Source organism: Polypterus senegalus, chromosome 4 (assembly GCF_016835505.1).
Source record: "Polypterus senegalus isolate Bchr_013 chromosome 4, ASM1683550v1, whole genome shotgun sequence".
Lineage (NCBI taxonomy): Eukaryota > Metazoa > Chordata > Cladistia > Polypteriformes > Polypteridae > Polypterus > Polypterus senegalus.
The window spans coordinates 190,039,643-190,065,537 of NC_053157.1; the positions used below are offsets into that span (position 1 = coordinate 190,039,643).

At 37.4% G+C, this 25,895-nt stretch overlaps 1 protein-coding gene across 2 annotated transcripts in view; it reads left to right on the plus strand.

Moving 5' to 3' along the window:
- fbxo41 (F-box protein 41) overlaps positions 1–25,895 on the plus strand; it is a 231,055-nt gene that overhangs the window by 187,357 nt on the left and 17,803 nt on the right. For both annotated transcript variants that reach the window (XM_039751812.1, XM_039751814.1), the window contains exons 7-10: positions 2,885–3,000; positions 6,160–6,312; positions 10,261–10,356; positions 18,401–18,519. In XM_039751812.1, the coding sequence (XP_039607746.1) occupies positions 2,885–3,000; positions 6,160–6,312; positions 10,261–10,356; positions 18,401–18,519 (484 nt within the window). The remainder of the gene's footprint in view (positions 1–2,884; positions 3,001–6,159; positions 6,313–10,260; positions 10,357–18,400; positions 18,520–25,895) is intronic.

The following is a 25,895-nucleotide window of genomic DNA, read 5'->3' on the forward strand; positions in this document are numbered from 1 at the left end:
CACCAATAAGTACAGGGGCACCAAGTGGGTAACCTGGTTTAAGCAATAACAAAAAAGGGAAAAAGTGCACTGTGGCACAATATAACAGATGGTCATTAAAACAGCCCAAACGAAAAGACTCTCTATCTGAGGTGATTGTCAAGAACATCATGCTGGAGCGGAGTGGAGACACCACTTTCTTGGGCCATCTGCTTTTATGAAGATGGGGCCTGTTTTGGGCACTGTGGGTGGGGTTAGGCATGCCCACTGTGCATCTTCTCGGAGGGACGAGTAAAAAAGAAGAGACAGCTAGCAACAGCAGCCTCTCTCATCCCGGAGTGGCATCACTTACCTCAGCTGAGCCAGGAAGATGATCCCCTGGCACACATGTGTTACAATGAGCAGTAATAGTAGTAAGGGAATGTAGCAGTGTAACAGATAAACAGTAAGGATAGTCGGGAGCCATTCATAAACAGATGACTAGCTGAGTTGTAACACGGACAGCTAATTATCACCTCTAACTTCTAACCAGGATATGCTAGATTGAAATAGTGAGTCTTCAGCCTTGATGTATACGATTAAGATTGGTAAAACCACCCTTACACAAATAAACAGATCTTTCTACAGCTTTGGGGCCCTGCAGCAGCACATTTAGTTATCATTAAAACCTTGAGAACACTGGGATATTGAGACTGTAATGTGTTCTCCAGTATGTATGAACTGACAGATCGATTAATTAAAAAAGCAAAAGCCTTTCAAAGATTGAAATGTAAGAAGTAGAATTTGGAAATGAACTGCAGACTGAATTTTTAGACAGTATACAGATTTAAAAGCAAGGTTATTTGAGTACATTTCCAAATTTTACAATTTTTAATTAATTGAAATGACCTCAGTATGCAGCGAACAGTACATGTAAGTAACAATTCAACTAGTAAACAGTCTGTGACTTAAATTCTTAGTACTGTGTATACTAGCAAAAAGTCTTTTGTGTATTTTGTACATGGAAACAACATTTTGGACGAGAGTAAATAAATAATGCCTCAGTCCTGACTGATTCAGCAAAACTAATGTTCTGATCTCTGAGGTAAAATGAGTATATTGATTATAAATGGCCCCAATTAATAGAATTTCTTTTTTACATATGTATTGCGTTGTGAAAATATATTTATTTAATTTTGAAAATTGCATTAAATTGGGTAAATAATATGTCATTAAAATATATAGTATAATACATCATTTTATTCAAGAAAGGTCACACACCAACTTCTGCCACTCCAGAGAGCAGAGAAAGAATAGAAATTAAAATGTTCAAAAGGTTAGAAACAATTTAGCATGAAGAATTGATTAAAAACCACTATGGCCACCATGGTGCATTCTAGCTCCCCAAACACCCAACAGACACAGGCTTGGACACAAGTTGGCAATAAACAAGAGCATTTTTATTGTGGGAAACCCTTCTTTTAAGTCTTTCCCACAACAGCCACAAGACAATAAACAGCACACAATAATGCTCTGTATTTCTCTGCTGTCTCTTCCTCTTCTCTCTCTCTCTCTGTCTCCCTCTCTGCCTCCTCTGCTCCTACCAGTAAGCTTCGTCTTACTCCTCCTGACTCTGGCTCCCAGAGTTGTGGCAGGCAGCTCCTTTTATGTTTCACCTGGAAGCACTTCTAGTGTCCTGAAGCTGTGGTTCAGAAGCACTTCTGGGTGAAGTGGGTGCCTGAAAAAGTAGGGCTCACCAGTCCCCGCAGCAACCTTGGAGGCACCCACGGAACCCAGTAGGGCTGAGTCGAAAGACTGCAGTTCCCATGATGCTCTGTGGGAATCCGTGGCACTGCCACAATCCAGGGGAGCTACCATCTAGCAGTCCAGGGGAAGCAATGTCCTTTGCACACAATCTGCTTCAATCCTTCCAGACTGAGGGTGTCCCAGCTGGGTGAGGCTCTCGGCCATCCCTCACACGATATTTATAAGCATCTTGAGCATGGGAATGGTGCTATATAAATAAAATGTAGTATTTTTTTTTTATTATTATTAAATTTCTACTAGATTTTTGAAGATTTTAGACTGCTCCTTTTATGTTTTTTTCTAATCTATCTACTATATAATAAAACACTAAGGTCTGTATGTCCAGTCCCCAAGAGCAATTGGATTGGTCAGTTTGCTTGGTGACATGATGACAGAAGAAGCATGAATGTGAGATGCATGAGGTGAAGTAAAGTTATAGGAGGCGTGCTGAGAGAACCACATTCAAAGACTTCAAGTATAAACCTGGACAAGAGGTGAGAAAATGCACTTTAGAAAATAATGACGGAGTCTGAGAAGCTTTACAGGAATACACTTTGGAGATGCAGCGCCAGTGAAGAGACGTTCAGACACACACAAATACAAAGGACAGGTGCTGAAGGTACATATAGGGCAAGAGATAGCAAATATTTTTTAGTTATTCTATTACCTGTCTTTGACAGGTAGCGTTGCTAGTTGTAAGTAAAACAAGACATCCTTTGCCCTTTCTGTTATGACAGGAACAGGAAATTCATTTCATTTTAGAACCAAACAAAATCTAAAGATATCCTGCTATTAAGTAGAGAAGGTAAGGTTTGATGTCACAATACCATAATACTAAGTTTCAGATAATTTATTATTTTATAATTGAAGAATATGATGAATTAATTGTGGTTCGCATGTTACTCTAAATGAATATCAGATTGGGTTGATGCTCCCCTTGAAAGATGATACATTCAAAAAAGAGATACTCACCAAGCCATTCGAGCTGCTTTTCATGGGTCAGGGCTGTAAAACAGATCAAGATGTAGTCAGTTTTGTGTATAAACTCAACATAATGTTTGAATTTAAATTCATAAATTACGTGTAAACAATCTGCTTCTTTCTTCTCTGTCTTTGGCAGTTTATGACAACCATGTCTCAGTGGTGTACTCAAACACATTCACTTATTCTCCAAAACCTCAAGCCACGCCAGCGGGGGAAAAAAGAGACAAAAGAAGAGTATCTCAAAAGCACACGGTAGGTCTTTAGGGGTTATAGAAGGTAAGAAACTGCCAACTCTGACAACTTGAATGTACACCTAGACTTTTCCTTCAGCATTTGTTTCAAGGCGTGCAAAAAGCATCTGCTGGAAGAATCCATCATGTTGCCTCAGGCATTTTCCCATCTGCCATAAAGACACTCTTCATTCAAGCATTCATTCATTCAAGCTTTTACTAGTCTTCACTCTGGAATATCTGCAAATATTTCAAGGACTGCACAAACACAAAAAATTATACATACTGTAGTGAATATATATATATTCATTTTTGTAAGCTCACCATTTCGAATATTTCCCCCATCTTTGCTGCATTTTTATTTAAAATAATAAATTCAGAAATAAAATGTAGAATTTTCCCCATCCACTTTCAACGTACACATATTTAGTTAGGTGTCCCTTTAACTGCCACCTTTGAACACCACTAAATCATACTTTAATAGACTCCCTGCACTGTTATGAAATCTTGGTAGTACTGTGCTGTTCTGATCAATGCATCAGTAATTTTGCATCCCAAGCCCAGAGACCAGTAACATGACCTAGTGATCTGGTATCTATTCCAACCAGTTCTAGAGGTCAGTAGCACATCCATTTGGTAATAAGCTCTTTCTAATAAAGTCCGCTTTTTTCCCAGCCCAAAGGTGGATTGAGACGGGCAGTAAGACTGGGAATGCATTTGAGAAAATAATTACTGTAGATAGTAAATAAGAAAATACATACATTGAAAATAGTATAAAATTCTATAATAATATAAAATATAACACCCTATACATTTCTGTTGAAATTATTTTATTTATTCTTACTATGTTTCTAAAATCTACATGGAACGGAAACTGGCAAGGAGAGAGTGTAAATGTGTGCTAGGTGATGGAGTGGCACCCAGTTCATGTTCGGGTCTTGTCATGACCTCAAGTATAGCCAGGAGAAGCACTTGCTTATTGTAACATTGAACTGAATAAACAGGTTAGAAAATAGATAAATAGATGAATTATGTGCTGCCCATTTCAATTAATATTTTCCTAACTTGTTAACTGAAAATGCAGAATCATTGACATTTCTCAAATTCACTTAACATTTGATAGTCAGAAGATAAGAAAATCTTATCTACGTGATATTCTCACAGTAGATTCTTAATATGTCAATATTGTGTCTGATTTATTTAAATATGTACTAACTTTTAGGAAAAAGGTTTCTACAAACACAAATTTTATTCTAAAGATTTATTGTTGCTGAATCACTTATAATCTGCTTTTCTACACATTTGAACAAGGAATTATGAAACAATTCCAGGTTGAGGAGGTTGTATGGTCTATCATTTATTTCTGGTTTTACCTTTTGCATTTGTTGTTTTCCTCATTATTTTAATTATACAGTTGAAATAAATTGAACGCTAGTTCCAGAGGCCAATGAATATGTTAGAGCAGATTTTAGCTCATGTCTACTAGTGTTACTGTTTTAAATTACTTCAGCATTATGGTGATCAAAATACCACTTGAATTGCAGTCGCATAAGTGTATTGAAATATCTGAGCTGAACGTGATTAATATTATACATGTTGTGAGAAAGGTGCTATATTGCGCCCGACCCGGCACAGATTGACACAGAGGCACATGTAAAATCCAAACAAGACTTTTATTTTCTTCAGCTGGAGGGCATATCTTCCCCGTGAACCCCCCAGCCACAACACAGTCCCAAAGCACTTAACCCACAACACACAATCCTCCACCTTGGCACCACCACTCCTCCCAGGCAACCTCGTCCTCTTCCTCCCGATTCTGGCTAATGAGTGGTGGATGCTAGCCCTTTTTATAGCCCACCTGGAAGTGCTCCAGGTGCTTGATCACCTGTTGCTAATTGCACTTCCAAGCGGGGCTGTAGAGGCATCCATGTTAGCCCTGGGATCCATGCATCACCCCCTGATGGCCACCCCAGATCCCCACAGGATTGTGGAGAACTCCATCTCCCATGGAACCCTGCGGGAAACTGAGGCACCATTGTCAACCGGGGAGGGATACAGTATGCTTGACGTATACTCAATCACTGATAAAGATGGAAGGGTGGCACAGTGGTAGCGCTGCTGCCTCACAATAAGGTGCCTGGGGTTTGTATCTCAGGTTCTCCATGCATAAAGTTTGCATGTCCTCTGGGTGCTCTGATTTCCTCTTACAGTACAAAGAAATGCAGGTTAGGTGGACTGGAGATACCAAATTAGCCCTGGTGTAAGGCCAGGGTGTGTATGTGTGTTTGCTCTCCAATGGACTCGCGCCCTGTCCATGGTTTGTTCCTGCCTTGTGCCCTGTGCTGTAGGCTCTAGCACCCCCTGGTGACCCTGTTCAAGACTAAGTAGGTTAGACATCAGCTAACTGACTGACTGACTGATAAAGATGGTCAGTATTGCAGTATCTCTGCAAATGGACTTTCATAAAAATGTCCAAAACGTTTCCTACCTTAGCATGGCCATTGTTATTTGGAGAATGGTACTCACATAATACTCTCAAAACTGACCAGTGTGGGCAAAGTACATTAGCCACAAGGAACCACCTGCCCTAATGAGCACACTATACAATAAAGCCTGTTGCCACTGAGGATGTAGAACTCCTGATAGACTCCTACCCTCCTACCCACTAATTCATATCTCCTGACCCATGAAATCCAAGTGTAGAGCTAAAAACTGTACTTACATTTAATCTATTCAATTTCAATATCTTTTACAGAGCTTGTAAGAACGTTTTAGACCAACATTTTTAATCTTTTTCAAAGCTTCTTTCCATCTTTATACCCGTGTATATCATACTGATGCAAAGCTTAAGCAGATATAGCTCTTTGTCACCCTCTGGAGCTTATTAAGTATATTACAATACTTACTGTTTATAAATTAATATTCTTCATTATTTCTTTTTTAAATGAAAAATATTCATGTTTAATTTTGGAATGTTCAGGCAATTTATACATCTAGATTGCACTACTGATAACTTCTCTTTAACAGTGTATTTGGAGCTCCATTGGAATGATACCTTTGTAAATCTTTATTTGTAGCAAACATGAATTTTAAAATTAATCCCAGAAGTAACTATTCATTTACCAGAGGCTGCATCCAAAAATGATTTTTTTTCTAAATAACAATCTTTTTTTTATTTTAGTGGTTACTTAGAACTGGGATTGGAGGCCATGCTCAAAGCTGCAGGAGGCAACCTTCTGATTTTAAAAATATCTCACTGTCCAAATGTTCTGACCGACCGATCTCTCTGGCTGGCCAGCTGTTACTGCCGTTCATTACAGGCTGTCACATATCGGTGAGCTAATAAATGTCAACCATGAATTTTTTTTACGTTATACAGTTACATTATACAGTGCCTTCTATGGGAAGCATTACCACAAGGTGCTTAACAATGATCACTAAATCACAACTTTAAACTGCAGTAATGACCTGGAAGTATTTATGCACTTAACCAATAAAAGGCAAATCATTGGCAATGACTGGCAATAAGTTAATAATAAACTCAGTTATGTAACTTGCCATTTTATGACATCTATCATCTTTTGCATTGACTCCTGGGGCCTCATGTATAACGCCGTGCATAGAACTCGCACTATAACATGGCGTAAGTACAAAAGCCGAAATGTGCTTACGCACAGAAAAATCCAGATGCAGGAATCTGTGCGCATCAACTTCCACGTTCTTCCACTACATAAATCCCGATCAGCGTGAAAACTAACGCTCGTGCACGCGCTTTATGTAACGCCCCAAATCCTCCCAGAATTACGCCTCTTTGAATATGCAAATCAATATAAATCGCCCTTAAGCGCAGCCTTCAGTGAAAAGACAATGGGAAAAGCACGGGGGAAAATATAAGAATTTCAGCGAATACCAAGTGGAGGCAAAGGAAAAACATACTATTTGTTCAAATAAACCGTGGTATAATCAACAAAAGGAAGTTGATCGAGTGACATAGCGTGCTGGAGAAACTTGAAAGCTCATGTTCACAAAATCGCACAGTGCCGGAAATAAAAAAGAAGTCACATATCAAAGTTGCCGTGAAAAGGCGAGTTGTAGCCCACTGTCTGAGTGTCATATGAAAGCTTATTAGGGTACAGAGAAAAAAGGCACACAGTGAGGAAAAAGCACGAAATGTCAACTTCAATCTCGACATTTCCACTTTAATCACGTAGTTTATTTTGTCATTTAGTAGAACATCATAAACTTCATCTTAAAATCGTTTAATTAACCAGTTTCTCAAATCACATTGTAATTAAAGTAGCACGTTAAATGCTTTGTTTTGTATTTGATCTTCTATGTGCTCTATGTGTGTGAATCACTACTTGCTTCTTAAACTGGCTCTCTTCCTCCAACAGGACACAGAGTCCATTACATTTGTGATAAAACAGCTCTCTGAATAACTAAAATACTGAGATGTATACGTGATATCATTTTCATGATGATAGGAGTTAAAGCACGTTATTAAACACGTGTTTCACTTTGATGAATAATTTATTGCAGCAGTACTCAGGGGCGGCTCTAGGCTTGTGGTGGCCCTGGGCAGAGGAAGAATCGGTGGCTCCTTCGCCCGCCAATGTCAGTAAGGTAGCTTATGCATGGTGGATGGCCTCGTCCGTTGCAAACACTGCATAGCCTCCTCGTGCTCATGACACAAGCATTTAACTTTTGCCGAAATTTGTCTCTGCGTTTTTAGCTGTGTTTTTATTTTCTCTTTCTGTTTTATATTCAATATATATTGGCGTAGCCGTCACTGCAATCAGTGCTTTTCTTTCCCCAAGTAACCAATCGCTACACAATCAGCTCTGTAATAGACGTTAAGCCATCTGTAAGCTTAGCGCCGATTCTTCAAAACGTTTAAAGAATATTGAAATATCTTCGTAGTACATGTTTAATTATTCTATCCTTCACGACACTCCCAGTGAAGAATATAGATTATTTAAATGAAGTTAAAGTTTTATCCGTATAATTTAACAAACATATTTTGCTGCATTTCACTTTAAAAATGATATCGTCATCATATGTAAATACGCGCTTTATAAAGTGGCTCAGGTTGTGCGATATTATAACTATAGTGCAAGTTTACAGTGGGGTGATTGTACTTATAAGTACAAACAGTTCTACAAGGTGCAATTGATTGAGTGCATTTAAAGTTCTTGGGATTAAACTGTTTCTGAACCGCGAGGTCTGTACAGGAAAGGCTTTAAAACGTTTTGCTGTGGCTGAGACAGCTTGTCCTTGAAGCTGTATACGGATAATTCTCTTTCCGATCAGCTGCTGCTGTGATTCACACTCAGCTACAGTGATATAAATACTCCGAGTGGTGCAGTGAGAGTAATATGGAAAAAGATGATCCGCTGTGGCAACTCCTAACGGGAGGAGCTGAAAGAAGAAGAAGAAGAAGAGGGTGCAGTGAGAGTAACAACGCTAAAGCAGTTATGGTATTTGGAATACTATGGCTGTTCCCTGGACCATTATATTGTTACGAGTTAATTACAATCAGATGCATTACACTAATAAACAATATGCGGTTAGTTTCTGTGTATTTATAAAGCCGCGTCATGAAAATAATGAGTAATCACACAAGAACAGTAGCATTGCTTTGACGCTGGGTGCCGCCAGTCTGCAAAACCGAGCGGAGAACTTGCGTACGACAAGGCATGAAGTACCGTGGAAAAGTGCGTGGATTTACGCCAAGTGTAGGTTTTATACATCGCGATTTGAACGTGGAAAAGTTCTTACGCAACATTTCTGTGCGTACGCACCGTTTATACATGAGGCCCCTGGTCTTTAACTGTGCCAAACATAAATATCTGGGAGCTGTAATATTTTCAAATGTGAGTATCTAGAATCTCCATATCTGATGGGTTGCTATTTTATATTTATTTATAAAATGAGTTATGTGACTTGCATCTTTTCATCACCTCTGACTTTGTGGGCTTCATTGTTAAAAATGTAAGTGTTCATTTGAATGTAATTTATAGAAATTAGAGCAAACAGAAGTAAGTTATATGTTTTTTAGTATTTGTTAAATATACATATATCTCTTCTTTTTTCTATGAGCACTTTCAAAATGTTTTGTGGACTTGAGCAGATCAACATAACAGAGACTTTTACCATAGCTGGTCATCTGTTGGCTCATTTTGTATCTCATTACTGTTTGGCTGCTAATTCAGCAACAAAAGAAACAATTGAAGCTGTAAATAGGAAGTCAATTACAATTAAGGTTTCAGTAATGTTAATCTGCTCAGGCCACCAAAATATTTTCAAGGTGTTCTTACTAAAAAGAAAATCAACAGTTTTTGAAGTGTTGGCTGTGGCAGAATGAGAGCACATGGAATTAAATTAAATTAAATTAAGCCATGGAATTAAATAACAGGTTTAATTAACAATAAGAACTGGCTTCTAATTAAGAACTTGTTGAAATGAAATTTGTTGGACTTTGAGGCCCCGACTTAACTGGTCATCTGTTGGCTCACTCATCTTTTTTCTATTTGCCTACCATTTAATGAAAAAATGAAGCAGTTCAGAGAACATACTTCTTAAATTAAAACAAAGGAAAAAAGAACTTAATTGCAGCAAAAACTGGTCACTAATTAAGAAACTGGTTAGAATGAAAGCCTGCTGCTACAGTAGCCCTCCAGGACAGGAGCTGGAGACCCCTGCTCTAGGACCTTACCTTTAACTGTGAAAGTATCAGGAAATTGTAAGTCAATTTGAAAATTTGATATTAATATTCATAATATGATACACTGTATATCTTTAAAAGGTATTTTACATTGTAAGGAGGCAAAGCCTTATATATGAACATGCATGTTCAAAATCAGCCTAGTGTAGATGGAAACAGGTAAAGGTAAAAGGTAGAGTTCTCATTAGTATAATACTAGTTGCATTCATATTCATTTTTAGAAGTACTTATTTATTTCATACAGTTATAAACATTACAAAGAGTTAAACCATTTCCATATTTCTATGGAAATTATTTAACTGATGATTTAACTGTCTCTTTTATTAAATGTCAGACCAGCTGGTTTAAAACTTTATGGTTTACACTTAGGGTCACTTGCCCCGAAATTAGGATCAATCAGTATATGTGTTATTTATATTAAAGAAAGTGACAAAGCATTTTGAAACATCTGTTGCATTAGTATGTTGTCGTACTTCCATTATGTGAATTCAGATAAAAGTATGTGTAAGCTGTCCAGAGTCACGGTCAGCTTGTGTTACAACTGTCTCTTGTTTACAGGAGTGCTACAGATCCTGTTGGTCAGGAAGTTATATGGGCTCTTGGAGCAGGATGCAGAGACATTATTTCTTTACAGGTGGCCCCACTTCACCCCTGGTAAGAAAAATAAAAGATGAAAGGTTTTTAAAGACATGTTTGCACATTTTCTTTTTTACCTAATCATTAATTGCTTGATGGAAATATTTGTTTAGGAAGATCACATTGGTCTTATGCTTAATTGCATAATTTAAATTCTAGAATATTTCATCTCATCTTCTCAACTTCTTTTTCTGTTTTCTGGTTGTAGCAATTGTGGGATGTTTTCCACCTAATACACCACAGCAAAAGGTCAATATGCTTCAAGACGAAAGGTGTAAAGCAGCAAATGCTATAGGTCATCAAGTTTAGTCATAGAATACTGTAGGATCTGTTTGCTATTTCCTCATCCACTTCTTTATATATATTTCTTGATTAATTTGTTGTCCATCTTCTGACCTCACTCATTTAAGCTGTATTTAGAGTACACCAAAGCAAACCTGGAAACCTTGTTGTATTTGCACTCATACAAACATAAATCAGTGTTTCTGCATTTCAAAAAACAGTAGCTCTGTGTTAATAAATACTGTGGTGACTGCTCTTCACACTAATTTTCTATCAAAACAATGATCTCCTACATACTCAAAAACAAGATAAAAAGGTATAAATTAATTTGTTTTCCAAATTTAAACACAAAAAACAAATCAAACTTAAACTATGAAATCAAAACATTGGATTGGCGATGTTAGATTCTAACAGGGAAATTAAAATTCTGGCAGAGCTAACACCTTTGTATAGCTATTCTTTTTTATTTAATGTCCTTCTATTTACTTTTGTAAACTTCAAAATAAATGACTTTTCAGTTTTATGGGAATAGGCCCAAACAGTTAAGTGTCTGCTGCCTCTCACATGACCATCAGATCATGCAAACACATGCCAATATTTGTAATGATATCAGAGATTTTAGTGGACAAAGATGGGCTTTTTGGATTGATGCTCTGCTGGTCCTTCATTTGCTGGTCCACATGGAGGAGCCTTATTATTTTGTTGTTGCTATTAACTTTAATGCAGCAGGGTTGAGTTTTTTGTGTTATGAGGTGGTAGGGTGGGAGGTGGTTGCCAAACATGGGGTTTTATCTTATTGTAATTCCCATCACTGCGGTGGGCCCTGTGTTGGCTGGGATTGGCTCCAGCAGACCTTCGTGACCCTGTCATTAGGATATAGCAGGTTGAATAATGGATGGATGTATGGATAATTCCCATCATAATAACTTATGTTCCCTTTTAAATTGCTTGTTTTGTATTTCAGTAAAAATCTGATCACACAAACAAGACCAAACTACATTCTATCGTTCTTTGTGTAAAGAAAAACTTCCCAATGTTTGTGCGAAATTTATCCTTAACAAGTTTCCAACTGTGTCCCCATGTTCTTGATGAACTCATTTTAAAATAACAGTCTCGATCCATTGTACTAATTCCATTCATAATTTTAAAAACTTTCAATCATGTCACTTCTTAATCTTCTGATTAGCAAATTGTAGAGGGAGAAGTACTGCTTATATTAAATAGGGTGAAGCACGGTGGCGCAGTGGTAGCGCTGCTGCCTCGCAGTTAGGAGACCCGGGTTCACTTCCCGGGTCCTTCCTGCGTGGAGTTTGCATGTTCTCCCGTGTCTGCGTGGGTTTCCTCCGGGCGCTCCGGTTTCCTCCCACAATCCAAAGACATGCAGGTTAGGTGGATTGGCGGTTCTAAATTGGCCCTAGTGTGTGCTTGGTGTGTGGGTGTATGTCCTGCGGTGGGTTGGCACCCTGCCCAGGATTGGTTCCTGCCTTGTGCCCTGTGTTGGCTGGGATTGGCTCCAGCAGACCCCCGTGACCCTATTCGGATTCAGCGGGTTAGAAAATGGATGGATGGATGGAAATCTAACAAATCACCAGGACCAGATAACATGTACCCTTGAGTGCTTATAGAGGTTAGTAAATTCATATATGAAACCTTGATTCAAATTTCTGAATGTCAGTGCTCAATGGGGCAATTTCAAAGCAACTAGTATTTCATTAAATAAAAAGGGTGATGGGGCAAATCCAATACAAATAACACTAGAGCCTATGTGCATCACAGATACGTTCATTTAAAGAATTGTTAAGAAATGATTGAGCAACTCATGCTAAGAACAGATGTTTTAAGGAACAGCATGGGTTCAGATGGGCAATGTCATGCTTCTCTAATATATTAGAATTCTATAAGGAAGCAACAAAAGGATTCAATCATTTATTCTATTCTGAACATAAGGTGTTGCTCATAACCAATATATTTTTCTTGGATAGCAGGTGGTTGTGAGGTGGTCTTTACATAGTGTTTAAAACAGTATGGCAGTATTTTGTAAGATGACAACAATATCAAAAGTATCACAATGAACTGATGGCAGTTGTGACAAGGGAGGCACCACTACCCTATTGTTTGATTGATTTTTTTTAGTGCCATGAACTTGCATGTTTCGCTAGTCATTACCAAAAGAGGGACAGATATTATCAGTCTAGTGCAGGGGCGGGCAAAGTCAGTCCTGGAGTGCCGCAGTGGTTGCAGGTTTTTGTTCTGACCCAGTTGCTTAATTAGAAAGTAATTCTTGCCAATAATTTAATTTCATGGCTTGTTAGTGCTTTATCTCTGCCATGTCAGGTAATTCTCATATCCTAGACCTTTTTCCCCTTTCTAAGGTTATCATCCAAATGATTTGAAGGTCAAAATGGATGAGTAATTCTCAGTCCTTCACTTTTCTCTCTTCACTTTCCTTCCAAGTATTTAATTAAACCCAGTAGTTATGATAAATACACACAGGTGTAAATGGTAACAAGCTAAATGGAGAAATGCTGCTCTCTTTTGTCATTTGCATGTTATTGCTAATAAGGGGTAATTAAAATCAAAGAATATAACTGTTTAAGACTAAAATAAGCAATAAGGGTTAAAAATTTTAACGAGTGAGACAACTAAAGTGAAGCAGAAATGTTACTTGAGCAGTAAGTGCCTCTTATTAAGAAATTGGGTTGGAGCAAAAACCTGCAGCCACTGCGGCCCTCCAGGAATGACTTTGCCCACCCCGGTCTAGTATATTATTGTCAACTTTAAAGAAGCCTGCACACATACTGTACAGGAAAATTGCTAAAAATGCTACTGGTCGCAATGTGTAGGCAGCTCTGTAACTAATGGCATTCTGAAAATGGGTATCTCATCCACTGTTAAGTTAAAAATCATTTGCTGAATTGAAAAGAAGAAGAAATAAGTAGTAAGTGCATAAATCCAAAGGCACCATGATGCACATGGCAAAGCACATATCTATCCAGTCTAAGGAATACTTCATTAAATTAAAAATAGAAGAGAAAGTCTATATAAAAAGACAAGCTTCAGTGTAACAAGCAAGGTGTTTTCTAGAAGGTTTGTTTTATCTGTTAGGTTAATACAGTAGTGTTAAATCATATTAAACGAGTATTATGGCAACAAGTTACTGCTTCTGCTCACATACTGTTCCACGACTTTGTGAATTTAAAGCCAGTTTAACACATCTGTGCACTACTGAAACGCTGGCAATCCCCAGAGCAATAGATACAAGTGAGAAATAAATTTTATGCATGATACTATTTCTTGATATTTTTTTAAAAATTTTAAATTTGTGACTTTAAACTCGATCCCACTCTCCATAGTTACTCTTCAAAAAGGTTTTTAAGACCATCTCAATTTTCTAACACTGGATCAACCAAAGAATCTGAACTTCAAAGACTTTTATTTATATAGTTTCTATAAAGACCTAATTCTTTTGCTCATCAGTCTTACTTGTACAGTACGTGGTGAAGTTTGTTTGAAGTCAAGCACACTATAACCGTTATGTATGACTCTTCTCTTCTCTCCTCAACTTCACAATCAAATTACATACATGATAATCAGCACATTTAAGGACTTGTCTCTCATACTTATACACAGTTATTTTTACACTCATGTCAACCTGATTCAATTTAAATTCTCTGCAAGTGTAACTTGCAAAATGCACACATACAGTGACTGTGTCAGCTGCTTGAAAAAGAATGTTATAACTGAGAGAGAACCAGTTTAATTATAGAAGAAAAACAATTTATTAATGTAGCGTTTTAACACAAACTGGAGAAGGAACAGTAGCCAAGTCTTCTGAAGAAATGTATGTTAAATAATACATGCAATTTCTAAAATAAGCAGATAATTTTCAGTTTTAAATGGCACAGTTGTGCATTATTTAGCACTGTTGCCTCATAACTCAGGGAACTCCAGCTCAACAATCAATAATATTAATGAAACATATTAAAGTAAAATAGTTTTAAAATATTTAGGAAAAAACTATAATTTTTATATAACATAAGAAAGAATCATAGTGGACCCATTAATATCCACAGCTGGATAGTGTGCGGAAGAAGGTAAAAGGATGTTGGGTCACAAAGAAAAATGTATTGAATACAAGTTATGGAAAGTTTTGTTAATTTGTACAACACCTTTGTGAGACCTCATTTGGAATATTGTGTGCAGTTCTGGTTCCAATATTAAAAAAGATTCAAAAACATTAGAGAAAATCCAAATGTTGGTGTGAACTGTAAGCAAACAGTAAAGTAGCTAAGTCTTTAAGGTTTAAGCAAACAATGATTTAGAGTAAGCAAAAAAAAAGTATTTAAAATTATGAAGTATACTTGCAGGGCGGCACAGTGGCACAGTGGTAGTGCTGCTGCCTCGCATTTAAGAGACCAGGGTTCACTTTCGGGGTCATCCCTGCGTGGAGTTTGCATGTTCTCCTCGTGTCTGAGTGGGTTTCCTCTGGGGACTCCTCCCACAGTCCAAAGACATGCAGGTTAGGTGCATTGGTGATCCTAAATTGTCCCTAGTGTGTGTGTGTGTGTGTGTGTGTGTGCCCTGCGGTGGGCTGGCACCCTGCCTGGGGTTTGTTTCCTGCCTTGCGCCCTGTGTTGGCTGGGATTGACTCCAGTGGACTCCCTGTAGTTAGGATATAGTGGGTTGGATAATGGATGGATGAAAGTATACTTTCTTTCAGTACTTTAAAATCAGTTTTTCAGAATGAACATATCAACTTGCTCATACCCAGCTAAAATCAAGATCCTCTTTCTTATCATCATTTCTTCCTCTTTCTCATTCTTACATTCTCATTCTCTTTCCACCTAAGCCTTCTCCACAAACTCTACACAAATTTCTAGACAAGAGGTAATCTTAAAATTCATCAAGAGATCTCTTCTAGGGTCACAGCTAGTACTATATGCAAAGCCCCAAACCTTCCTTTCCATTAATGTTTTGGGGGATTTCTATTTCATGCTTTCAGTCAGGGCACCAGAACTATGAAGAGATCTGTTCAATTAATGTATAAAATTCATAACCTGACAAAAGTTTACACAAATCAACTTTCACTTTCTGTTTGTAATTTGGAAATGATGATATACTTTTTTTTCAATAAATAACCCAAACTTGCTTGCTGAAATAAACAGAACAGCATCATTTATTCATTCACTAACTTAGAAATAATAGAAGATGAATATTTGCAAATATACACAAACCCTAGACAATAATAAACCACAAAAACATAAATCTACATTAGCTTGTTTTTTTCTTTCTTATAGAAAAATGCATGAAATGTGTGATGTACTGTACTGTATACAGTATTTCCTTAGTTTTTTTTTTTTCTCAAGAATCATCCCAGAAGACATTATTTTGTCAAAACCAGGTTTTAAATTTTCTTGTCACTATTTAGATCTTCCAGCTGGTTAGATGAATTAGTTCTTCCCTAGTTATAATACAGTAATCCCTCCTCGATTTCAGGGGTTGCGTTCCATCTGCGAAGTAAAAACCATACGTTTATATTGTTATTTTTATATTGTCACGCTTGGGTCACAGATTTGCACAGAAACACAGGAGGTTGTAGAGACAGGGACTTTAAAACACTGCAAATAAACATTTGTCTCTTTTTCAAAAGTGTAAACTGTGCTCCATGACAAGACAGAGATGACAGTTCCGTCTCACAATTAAAAGAATGCAAACATATCTTCCTCTTCAACGGAGTGTGCGTCAGAAGCAGAGAATGTCAGAGAGAGAGAGAGACAGAGAGAGAAAAGCAAACAATCAAAAATCAATAGGTGCTTTTAAGTATGCGAAGCACCGCCCCGGCAAAGCAGCCGCAAGGAAGGGAGCAATGTGAAGGCAGTTTTTCAGCATTTTTTAGGGAAGCGTACCTTTCCTCTACGCCAGTGTGCGAAGAGCCCCTCTGCTCACATCCCCTCCGTTAGGAGCAGAGAATGTCAGAGAGAGAGAGAAAAGCAAACAATCAAAAATCAATAGGTGCTGTTTGGGCTTTCAAGTATGCCAAGCACCGCGCAGGAAGCATATCATATATCATTGAGGAGTTTTATTTAATACGTAATACGTGCTCTGATTGGGTAGCTTCTCAGCCATCCGCCAATAGCGTCCTTTGTATGAAATCAACTGGGCAAACCAACTGAGGAAGCATGTACCATAAATTAAAAGACCCACGAAAAGAAATCCGCTAACCAGCGAAAAATCTGTGATATATATTTAGATATGCTTACATTTAAAATCCGTGATGGAGTGAAGCCACGAAAGTCGAAGCGCAATATAGCAAGGGATCACTGTAGTTATAGTAGCTGCAATCTGAATTCTTCACAATTTGCCTAAACTTGCTCACCTCCTGACAAAGCCCTTTTCTAAAATATGTGTGTGTGTGTGTGTTTGAGTGGAGGTGGGTTCACACATTTTGAAAATGCTTTGCGACTGGTGCTGCTATATTAATAGAAGGTTAGACAGTTATAATAGCTAAGGACATACTGTATCCTCAACACAGGTTACTGCTTTCAGCTATAGCAATATCAATAGCCAGAAATTTATATTTTAATACATTCTCTGGCTTTACCCTAACTAAGAAGTTGAAATTAATAGTTCTCAGAATCAAAGTATGTGTCCTTATGCTTTGGTTCCTGTTGCCTTTGGGAGCACTCTTAAAAAATAAAGGTGCCAGAGTGGTTCTTCAGTGTGATGACATAGAGGAACTATTTTTGGTTCCAGAAAGAACCTTTATTTATTTGGATCCATCACAGGCTCCATACAGTAAATAATCACAAATAGATGGTAAAAGGATTTGTGAAATACCAATGCATATAATAACATAGGCTAAGTCCAGGTTTTCTTAAACTGATAGAGTTCTGCAGCCAACTATACATTAAAGGTTTCAAGGTTTTTTTCTACATATTAGGAAGATTTTCAAAGCACAACTTCATATGCAGAGAACCCTTCCCAGAATGAAATGGTGCTTTGTCAATCAATGGTTCTAAGAAGAACCACACAAAGAGTAAAGTAAAGAGCTTTACAATGCTATTAAGTAACCAATATTTCTAAGAGTATAATGTCATTCACAGTGTTTGGGGTTTCACAATTGGTGATTTTGTTCTGCTAGCATAAAAAAAAAAACATCTACTGGGTAGTTGGTGATCAGTCAACTTGCTTTTCACCTAGATGAACATATTGCTGTATGTATGGTCTCTATTATTTGTGCATCTTGTTAGCTTTCAGTAAAGCTGGCCTAAATGTGGCAACCTCATTCAACTTCATTAAGGATGGTCTTCCGCTCTTACAATCTGGCATTATGCTACGCTATGAAGTAAAAGGGATCACTCCGGCCTTTGTTACACCAACACTCAATGTGCTAGGGATCCTGCTATAGAGTAGATGTTAAGGCCAACACCAATAATGATATAGTTAACGCCTTCATAACAAATCTCTGGAAATAAAAAAAAAAAACATTTTAGGACTTGATGTGAAATTATAAAAAAAATTATATTGTACACCCACATTTATTTAAATAGCAGATAAATAAATATCAGATTGTACGATGAGGTTACACACACATTAGTGTAAACAATCACTAAATAAATGAAGTCCATGATGCATGCTGGGCCATTAGGCATTAGCTCCTATTTCTCCTATAAAAAATAAAGAAAAGGTCTTAGTGGTATTTCTGTTTGTGGACAAATCTGAAATTAAGGTAATGTAAATATTGTCTGTTTTTTTTTTGTTTGTTTTGTTTCTGGTTCAGCCAACAGCCAGCACGATTTAGCAATCGATGTCTTCAGACCATTGGGAGATGCTGGCCACATCTTCGTGCACTAGGAGTAGGAGGGGCCGGTTGTGGCATCCAAGGCCTGGCATCTTTAGGTAGGTACTATGTTGGGTGACTGAAAATACCAATATGGAAAACATGTACAGTATACATGAAACATCACTGCATTTTAATGAGCTTTCCTTGTGAGGATTGTGGTGGCAACATGCCAATCTAAATATACCAGGCCACCTTTTCTTCAGAAATTTCTAGCTTTTCCTGAGGAACTGACAGATGATACCAGACTATTCAAGAGTGAGAGAGAGGGGAATTCCCCCATCCTGTCTTGTGTCTTTCACTTGTATACCATCCCATCCTAGATACATGTTCAGGACAGCTCAACTGGCTCTTCAAGGACACTTAATCCGATGTCCTCTCATACTGATGATTCAATCACATTGTCATGGAGTCTGAGCCAGAAACCCTGCACAAGAATATGTTTTCATCACTTATTCTTTCTATCACTATCATGATCTTGTTGAGGATAAAGAAAGACTAAAAAATTAAAAGGTGTTTTCAACCACAATATCGTAAATATTTGATTTTGTAATATATGAGAAACTACTGCCTCTGCATAGATTTGTTGATCGATCAATGCTACCTTTACTTGTGAACGAGACCCCAAGGTAGCTCACCCCAATACCAGTAGTGAGCAAACCACTCAGTTTTGGGACAGGACCATGAACTTAGGTTAGGTTGTGCTATCTATCATCCTAACTATATCACATTCAGCTGTTAATTTTTTCTGCATGCACCAAAAATCACAGAGACACAGCCCTTAAATTCCTAAACTTGATATTTTAAAGCCTCAGCTGTGCCTTATGTCCTATCCATTCAAAATCACAAACAAGACACAAAACAAGGTGTAGAGTCCAATGCCCACAATGAATGGACTCCATCTAATGCCAAATATATAAGTCAAACTCTTACTTTACAAAAGACACACAGACGTAACCCCAGATCCCAATACATTTGCACCACACAATACCATGAGCTTTTTTCCAATTCCACAAACCACACAAAGACAATGATTGGCCAACACCTAAGACACCTCAAATATTGAGGCATGGACATTGTTCCACTGTTCCAAGACCAATATGGAATAGGCATCACTCCTCCTGCATCTAAGTCTCTGTTCTGGTACTAAGATGTAAAGCTTTCCAGGTTAGAGTAGGAAGTAAAATCCTTCACTAAGAGGAACATACCTTCTTCTCTCCTTTCTGCCTCCAAAAGTCATTCACACCTTGACAAATGCTGCAGCTGCCACCTTTTTGGCTTGCCAGTACTCTTACTTGAGTTCAGACATTCCAACTAACAGACATCCTCTTTCATAACAGCTTATAGTTTACCTTCCTTAATGGCAACAATAATATTTTGACCACTAAATATTACAGCTCTCTCTTCTTCTGAGGTCTTAAACAGAGTCCATTCAGAGAAGTCTCTGACCTCTCCCAAAATACAGAAGAAGGTCTTTGGAGCTCTGGAACATGCTCGATAAATTATTTGGTAACATGACGTTTGTAAATACTGGATATTCCTTTGTTTGCATCACCTCTCCAGCTCACTAAATTCCTTTGAAGGCCATTTGAATATTAAGGATCCGATTGCCCTGCTCCTTTGTCCCGCTGACCCCCCTTTAAATACCAGTCTTTTCCTCACTTTGCCCACACCTTACTACTGTGTGTTAAACTTGGAGGAAATTGACACTACCGATGTAATTGGCCTATTTAAACATAATAAAAAACATGAGTCTATTTATGCTGGTGACATCTCTTTTCAGTCCCAGGTAATAAAATCCAACCTATCCTAGTTGTATGTGCTACAAGGCAGAGTCCCCTGGAACTGTAATACAATGTTAACCACTGTGTTATCATATAGCCCTGAAGAAAAACATGATTCACAAGATTTTTATAGAAAGCAATCAATAATACTAGCAATCGCCTCTAACTGCTTTAGTTAGTGCCAATAAATAATCATTAAAATCATAATACATTGCACACTTAATTGAAAGAGAGAATGGGTGATGGAAGCCTTTCCCACTCATCTTTGCTTCAATACAAACAGCAAAAAATAGAATGTGTGCTTTTTTTCTGGAATCCCTGTAAATGAATTGTTGAGCATGTTGCTAAGCAGCTTCTACTGCGCTGCTAAAATGCGCAGACTCTCAGAATAACTGGTGACGGCTTTTCATTCCATCAACAGACTTACGCACAACATTGTAAGCCTCACATTAAGAGGAAACACCATGTGAGAGGGTTTTTATTAAATATTTCATTCTGTTTCATTTGAATGCCTTTTGTGATAAAGTTGTCGCCACCTTCCTTTGACAGGGCTCGCCAGGGGCCAAAGAAAAGCAGCTTGCAGAATGTACTGAGTCATCTCTGAATGAGAGAAGCTGAGTTCTTAGGCATCGCAACCGTCAAAACCTGAATTGCAAGTGCAACCTTGAAGGTGTTCATTTGAAATCAATAAAATACTAGAAAGAAAAAAATATTTCACACTGTTTATTTTAGATAACAGATGTTTTAAACTATTGCTACTATTTATAAGAATAAATAAACAGAATGTGGAATAGGCAATCTTTCATCGACCACTTGCATCACACACAAATTGATTCTATTGGCCTTTATTTTGCTCTCTCGTCATAAGCCACTTTTATGTAATCATTTCTTCCTTATTTAGGAAGAAATGTGGCGAAATTTCTTAAGTGCATAATGGAAACCCTTGACAACTTAAATTAAAAGCAAAGAACTTCCCTGCAGGGAGACAGGAATTTCTTGTGATCCTGAACAAATCGTTTTAGGCTTTAATGCTCAAATTATGCCTATATACTCTAAAAAAGGCTGGGGAAAATGTCCACCATGAAAGGTGCTGTATAAAATACAGGCTAAATATTAAGATTTAGATTGCCCTCACTCCTCCTGTCAGAGAAGTGCAAGTAAGTAAGAATTTTATTGTATCGTGTACACATGACAATAAACTTGGACTTGAATATGAATATTTTTATTCTGCACAACCAAATGCTGTATCAGGGTTGCAGGTAGCCAAAACGTATTCTCACAGCATCCAGCGTAAAGCAAAAGCCAAGCCTGAGTGGTTCAAGCGTGTCTAAACTCACACAGTCCAGTAAGCAGACTCCACCATTACTTTCGTTAGTAAAGAAATAAAGGACTTCTCAATTGAACATGGAGACAATGTGCATATTCCACACTGAACTCGTCCCTTTGAAGCTGTGAGGCAGAATTGCAAACTACTGAGCCGTTTTACTGCACTCACACTATCTCATCCTTCTATCCATCCATTATCTAAACCTGTTGTTGTAGAGGCTGCTGCATATGTAGTATTGGAAGCAATGCAGGAACCATTTCTAGGGTGGATGTCAATCTATCGCAAGCCACAATCACTCAATTCAAGCAATTTAGGGTTATTACATAATATAACACATTATTTGAGATATGGAAAGAAAACAAGAGTTTTCAAACAAAAACTCCCACAGAACATGAAATCTCATCACAGACAGTGAGTGACCAGGGGCCTCATGTATAATGCTGTGCATAGAACTCACACTATAACATGGTGTAAGCACAAAAGTGGGAATGTGCGTATGCACAGAAAAATCCAGATGCATAAATCTGTGCGAACGCCAACTTCCATGTTCTTCCGCTACATAAATCCCGATCAGCGTGAAAAGTAACGCACGTGCATGCGCCTGCTGTCCCACTCCAACTCCTCCCAGAATTACTCCTCTTTGAATATGCAAATCAATATAAATAGCCCCTAAGCTAAGCCTTCTGTGAAAAGACAATGGGAAAAGCACGGGGGAAAATTTCAGCGAATACCAAGTGGAGGTAAGGAAAAACATACTATTTGTTGGTTTAAACAGTGATATAATAAACAAAAGAAAGTTGATCGAGTGACAGAGTGTTGGAGAAACTCGAAAGCTCAAGTTCACAAAGTCGCACAGTACCCGAAATAAAAAAGAAGTTGTCAGATATCAAAGATGAGTCGTAGCCCACAGTCTGAGTGTCATATGAAAGTTTATTAGGGTACAGACAAAAAAAATAGGCACACAGTGGGAAAAAAGCACAAAATGTCAACTTTAATCTTGAGATTTCACTTTAATCACATAGTTTATTTTGTCATTAAAGTAGAACATCATAAACTTCATCTTAAAACCATTTAATTTACAATTTTTCTCAAATCCCATCGTAACTAAAGTAGCACGTTAAATGCTTTGTTTTGTATTTGTTCTTCAATGTGCTCTATGTGTGTGAACCACTACGTGCTTCCGGGCTTTCTCTTCCTCTGACAGGACACAATCCATTACATTCATGATATTACAGCTCTCTGAATAATTAAAATACTGAGATGTATACTTGATATCATTTTCATGATGATAGGAGTTAAAGCATGTTATTAAACATGGGAACACGGTGGCGCAGTGATTGTTCATGTCTCATGCAAGATGCTTGCTGCGCCATGTGCTACCTTCAAAGAAATACTTAATTGTAGCAGTACTGTCTCTTTCCAACGTACTAACCTCCAGTTCCTGTCCTTCCTTTTCTTTCTCCAAATACCCAGTCGCCACACAATTAGCCATCTGTAAGCTTAGAATGCCTATTCTTCAAAACGTTTAAGGAATATTGAAATATCTTCGTAGTACGTGTTTAATTATTCTATCCATCTATCCTTCCAGTGTCACACCAGCCCCAGCAAGAATACAGCACAAGGCAGGAACCATCCATGAACGCTGATGCATTGTGTCCTGGCATGTTTAATTATTAACAATATAGATTATTTAAATGAAGTTAAAGTTTTATCTGTATAATATAATAAACATATTTTGCTGCTTTTCATCTTAAAATTATATTGTCATCATATGTAAATATGCGCTTTATAAAGTGGCTCAGGTTTTGCAATATTATAACTGTAATGCAAGTTTACAGTGAGGTAATTGTACTTATAAGTACCAACAGTTCTACAAGGAGTGCTTGATGGACTGATTGAGTGTGTTTATAGTTCTTGGGATGAAACTGTTTCTGAACAGCGAGGTTCGTACAGGAAAGGCTTTGAAATGTTTGCCGTGTGATTGAAGCTGTATACCGATAATTCTTTTTCGCAGCTTCTGTAGATCTTTGATTCCCCACTCAGATACAGTTATATAAATACTCTAAATGGTGCAGTGAGAGTAATATAGAAAATGATGATCTGCTGTGGCAACCCCTAACGGGAGCAGCTGAAAAAAGAAAAAGAAGAAGGTGCAGTGAGAGTAACAACGCTAAAGCAGCTATTGTATTGAGAATAGTTTGACCATTCTGTGGACCATTATATTGTTACAGGTTAATTACAATCAGATGCATTAAACTAATAAAGAATATGTGGTTAATTTAGGTTTTATATATCGCAATTTGAGCGTAGAAATGTTCGTATGCAACATTTTTATGCATACGCACCGTTTATACATGATGCCCCAGGACTGATTACTTACCCAGCCTTGCAGAGCTTCAGGACTAACCACTGCATCATAGTGCCACCCCACACTTCACCATATGCACCAGTTTTTAGTTTTGAAACCTTTTATAATTAAATAATATCAACCCAGAAGGAAATTGCATCTACGTGGGATGTTCAAAATGTTTCCGCTCTTTTATATTTTCGTTTGAAATGGTGAAGGTGGGAGGAGTAATATTTGGGCATTAAAAAGTTGGTAAGATGCTGGGAAAATTACGTTGCAAATGAAGCTGACTATGTAGAAAAGTAATGTAATTTGTTTTTGAAATTCTTAATAAATAGAGTTAAAAAAAAGTGCAGAAACATTTTGAACGTCCCTCGTAAATATATAAAATCCTAGGGTTTCTGTCTGCCACATGATTACTTCGCAGAGCACTAGGTTTAGAGCCTTGATCTTGGTCTTCATTAAACGTTTATGATGTGCTAATGAAGCAAAGATAGTGTTTATCTCAGTGATAATACACAGAAGGATCATAATTTGGATTGATTGAGTCTGCCTGGGATGGTACCTCACGGTACTTGGATTTTAATGCAAATCCTGGAATAAACAGCAGGATGTAATAACCTTGAACCAGTTGTTCCTTATCATTCAGTGTACAGTAGGATCCTGCATTTCTGCTTCAATGGACCTCGACTGTCCTGTGACTCCTAATAAAATATGAGGATTAATATATAAATTAGTGTCTCATTATAAATAAGCATGTTTAATGAGAGTGAGAGCTCAGTGAAAATGAAAAACAACATTAAATGAATGAACCACATAGCAAAGTATTGATACAATTGAAGCTGTCTTTTTATCTCTTTTCTGCTTTTCTAAGTTATACTACATTGTATGAATTGCACATGTTTCAGACAAGAAGTGCTACCTATTATTTACATTTGTATGTCTAATGAGATTTTCAGATATTAGTAATATTCTTAAAATCCACTTTTTAGTATGTATGTTATAATGAAACTTAAATTAGACAGCTGTGCCATGTCTATGTTGATAAGCACATGAAGGTACAAGTAAGCAATTTACGACAGATGATAATTACCCTCTAAACGTTAAATCTATTCCTGTGTATTTTTTTACATATTTTTTGAGGTGTCCTACAAGTTTTAGGTATGGTACAGTTAATTCGTTTACATATGTGTTCTTCTGTTGTTTTAAAACAATTCAAGTACAAGCAGTCTCTAAGCCAGCGTCCTAGAATGAATTAGAGGAAAAGAATATGTCTGAAAGACTAATGCTTCTCTGGCAAAACAGAATAAACAGCATAGAAACTGACATCTTGTAGCATTAAGACATTAAGCATTTCACTGCTGCATTGAAAAGTGACTTTCTTAATTATTATACAGTTAACATGATACTAGTCGAGTAAGGGAATCTGAAGCAAGCAGATTCTTTTTCTTTCTTTCTTTTTTAGATTATATTGTTATCTATCTATCTATCTATCTATCTATCTATCTATCTATCTATCTATCTATCTATCTATCTATCTATCTATCTATCTAATTAACTACAACCAATATTTTCACCAACACCAACTCACGTTTTTCAGTGGCATTTCATGGCGACATTTGTTTTATCTGTGAAGAATTAGCTACTAAACATTAGGGACTAACTGTGAACATCTTACCATATGGAATATTTGCTGTTGTGATTTGACAGATTTTTGGTTGAGCTGCCTCAACAATTTTAAGCTTTGACAGTTCATAAACATAAATCTGTTGGGCCTGAGAAAGCACATATCTGAACTCTAATTTGTACTAGTCTAGCATATAAATGACTTTGAAATTTTGCTTTCTGTTAGCATAACATTCTAAACCTTTTATGTGGGTGGCATAGTGATACAGTGGTTAGTGCCAATGCCTCACTGTTCCAATATTCTGGATTTGAATCCTGCACCAACTTTATCCATAGGTTTTCTCTCCTGAA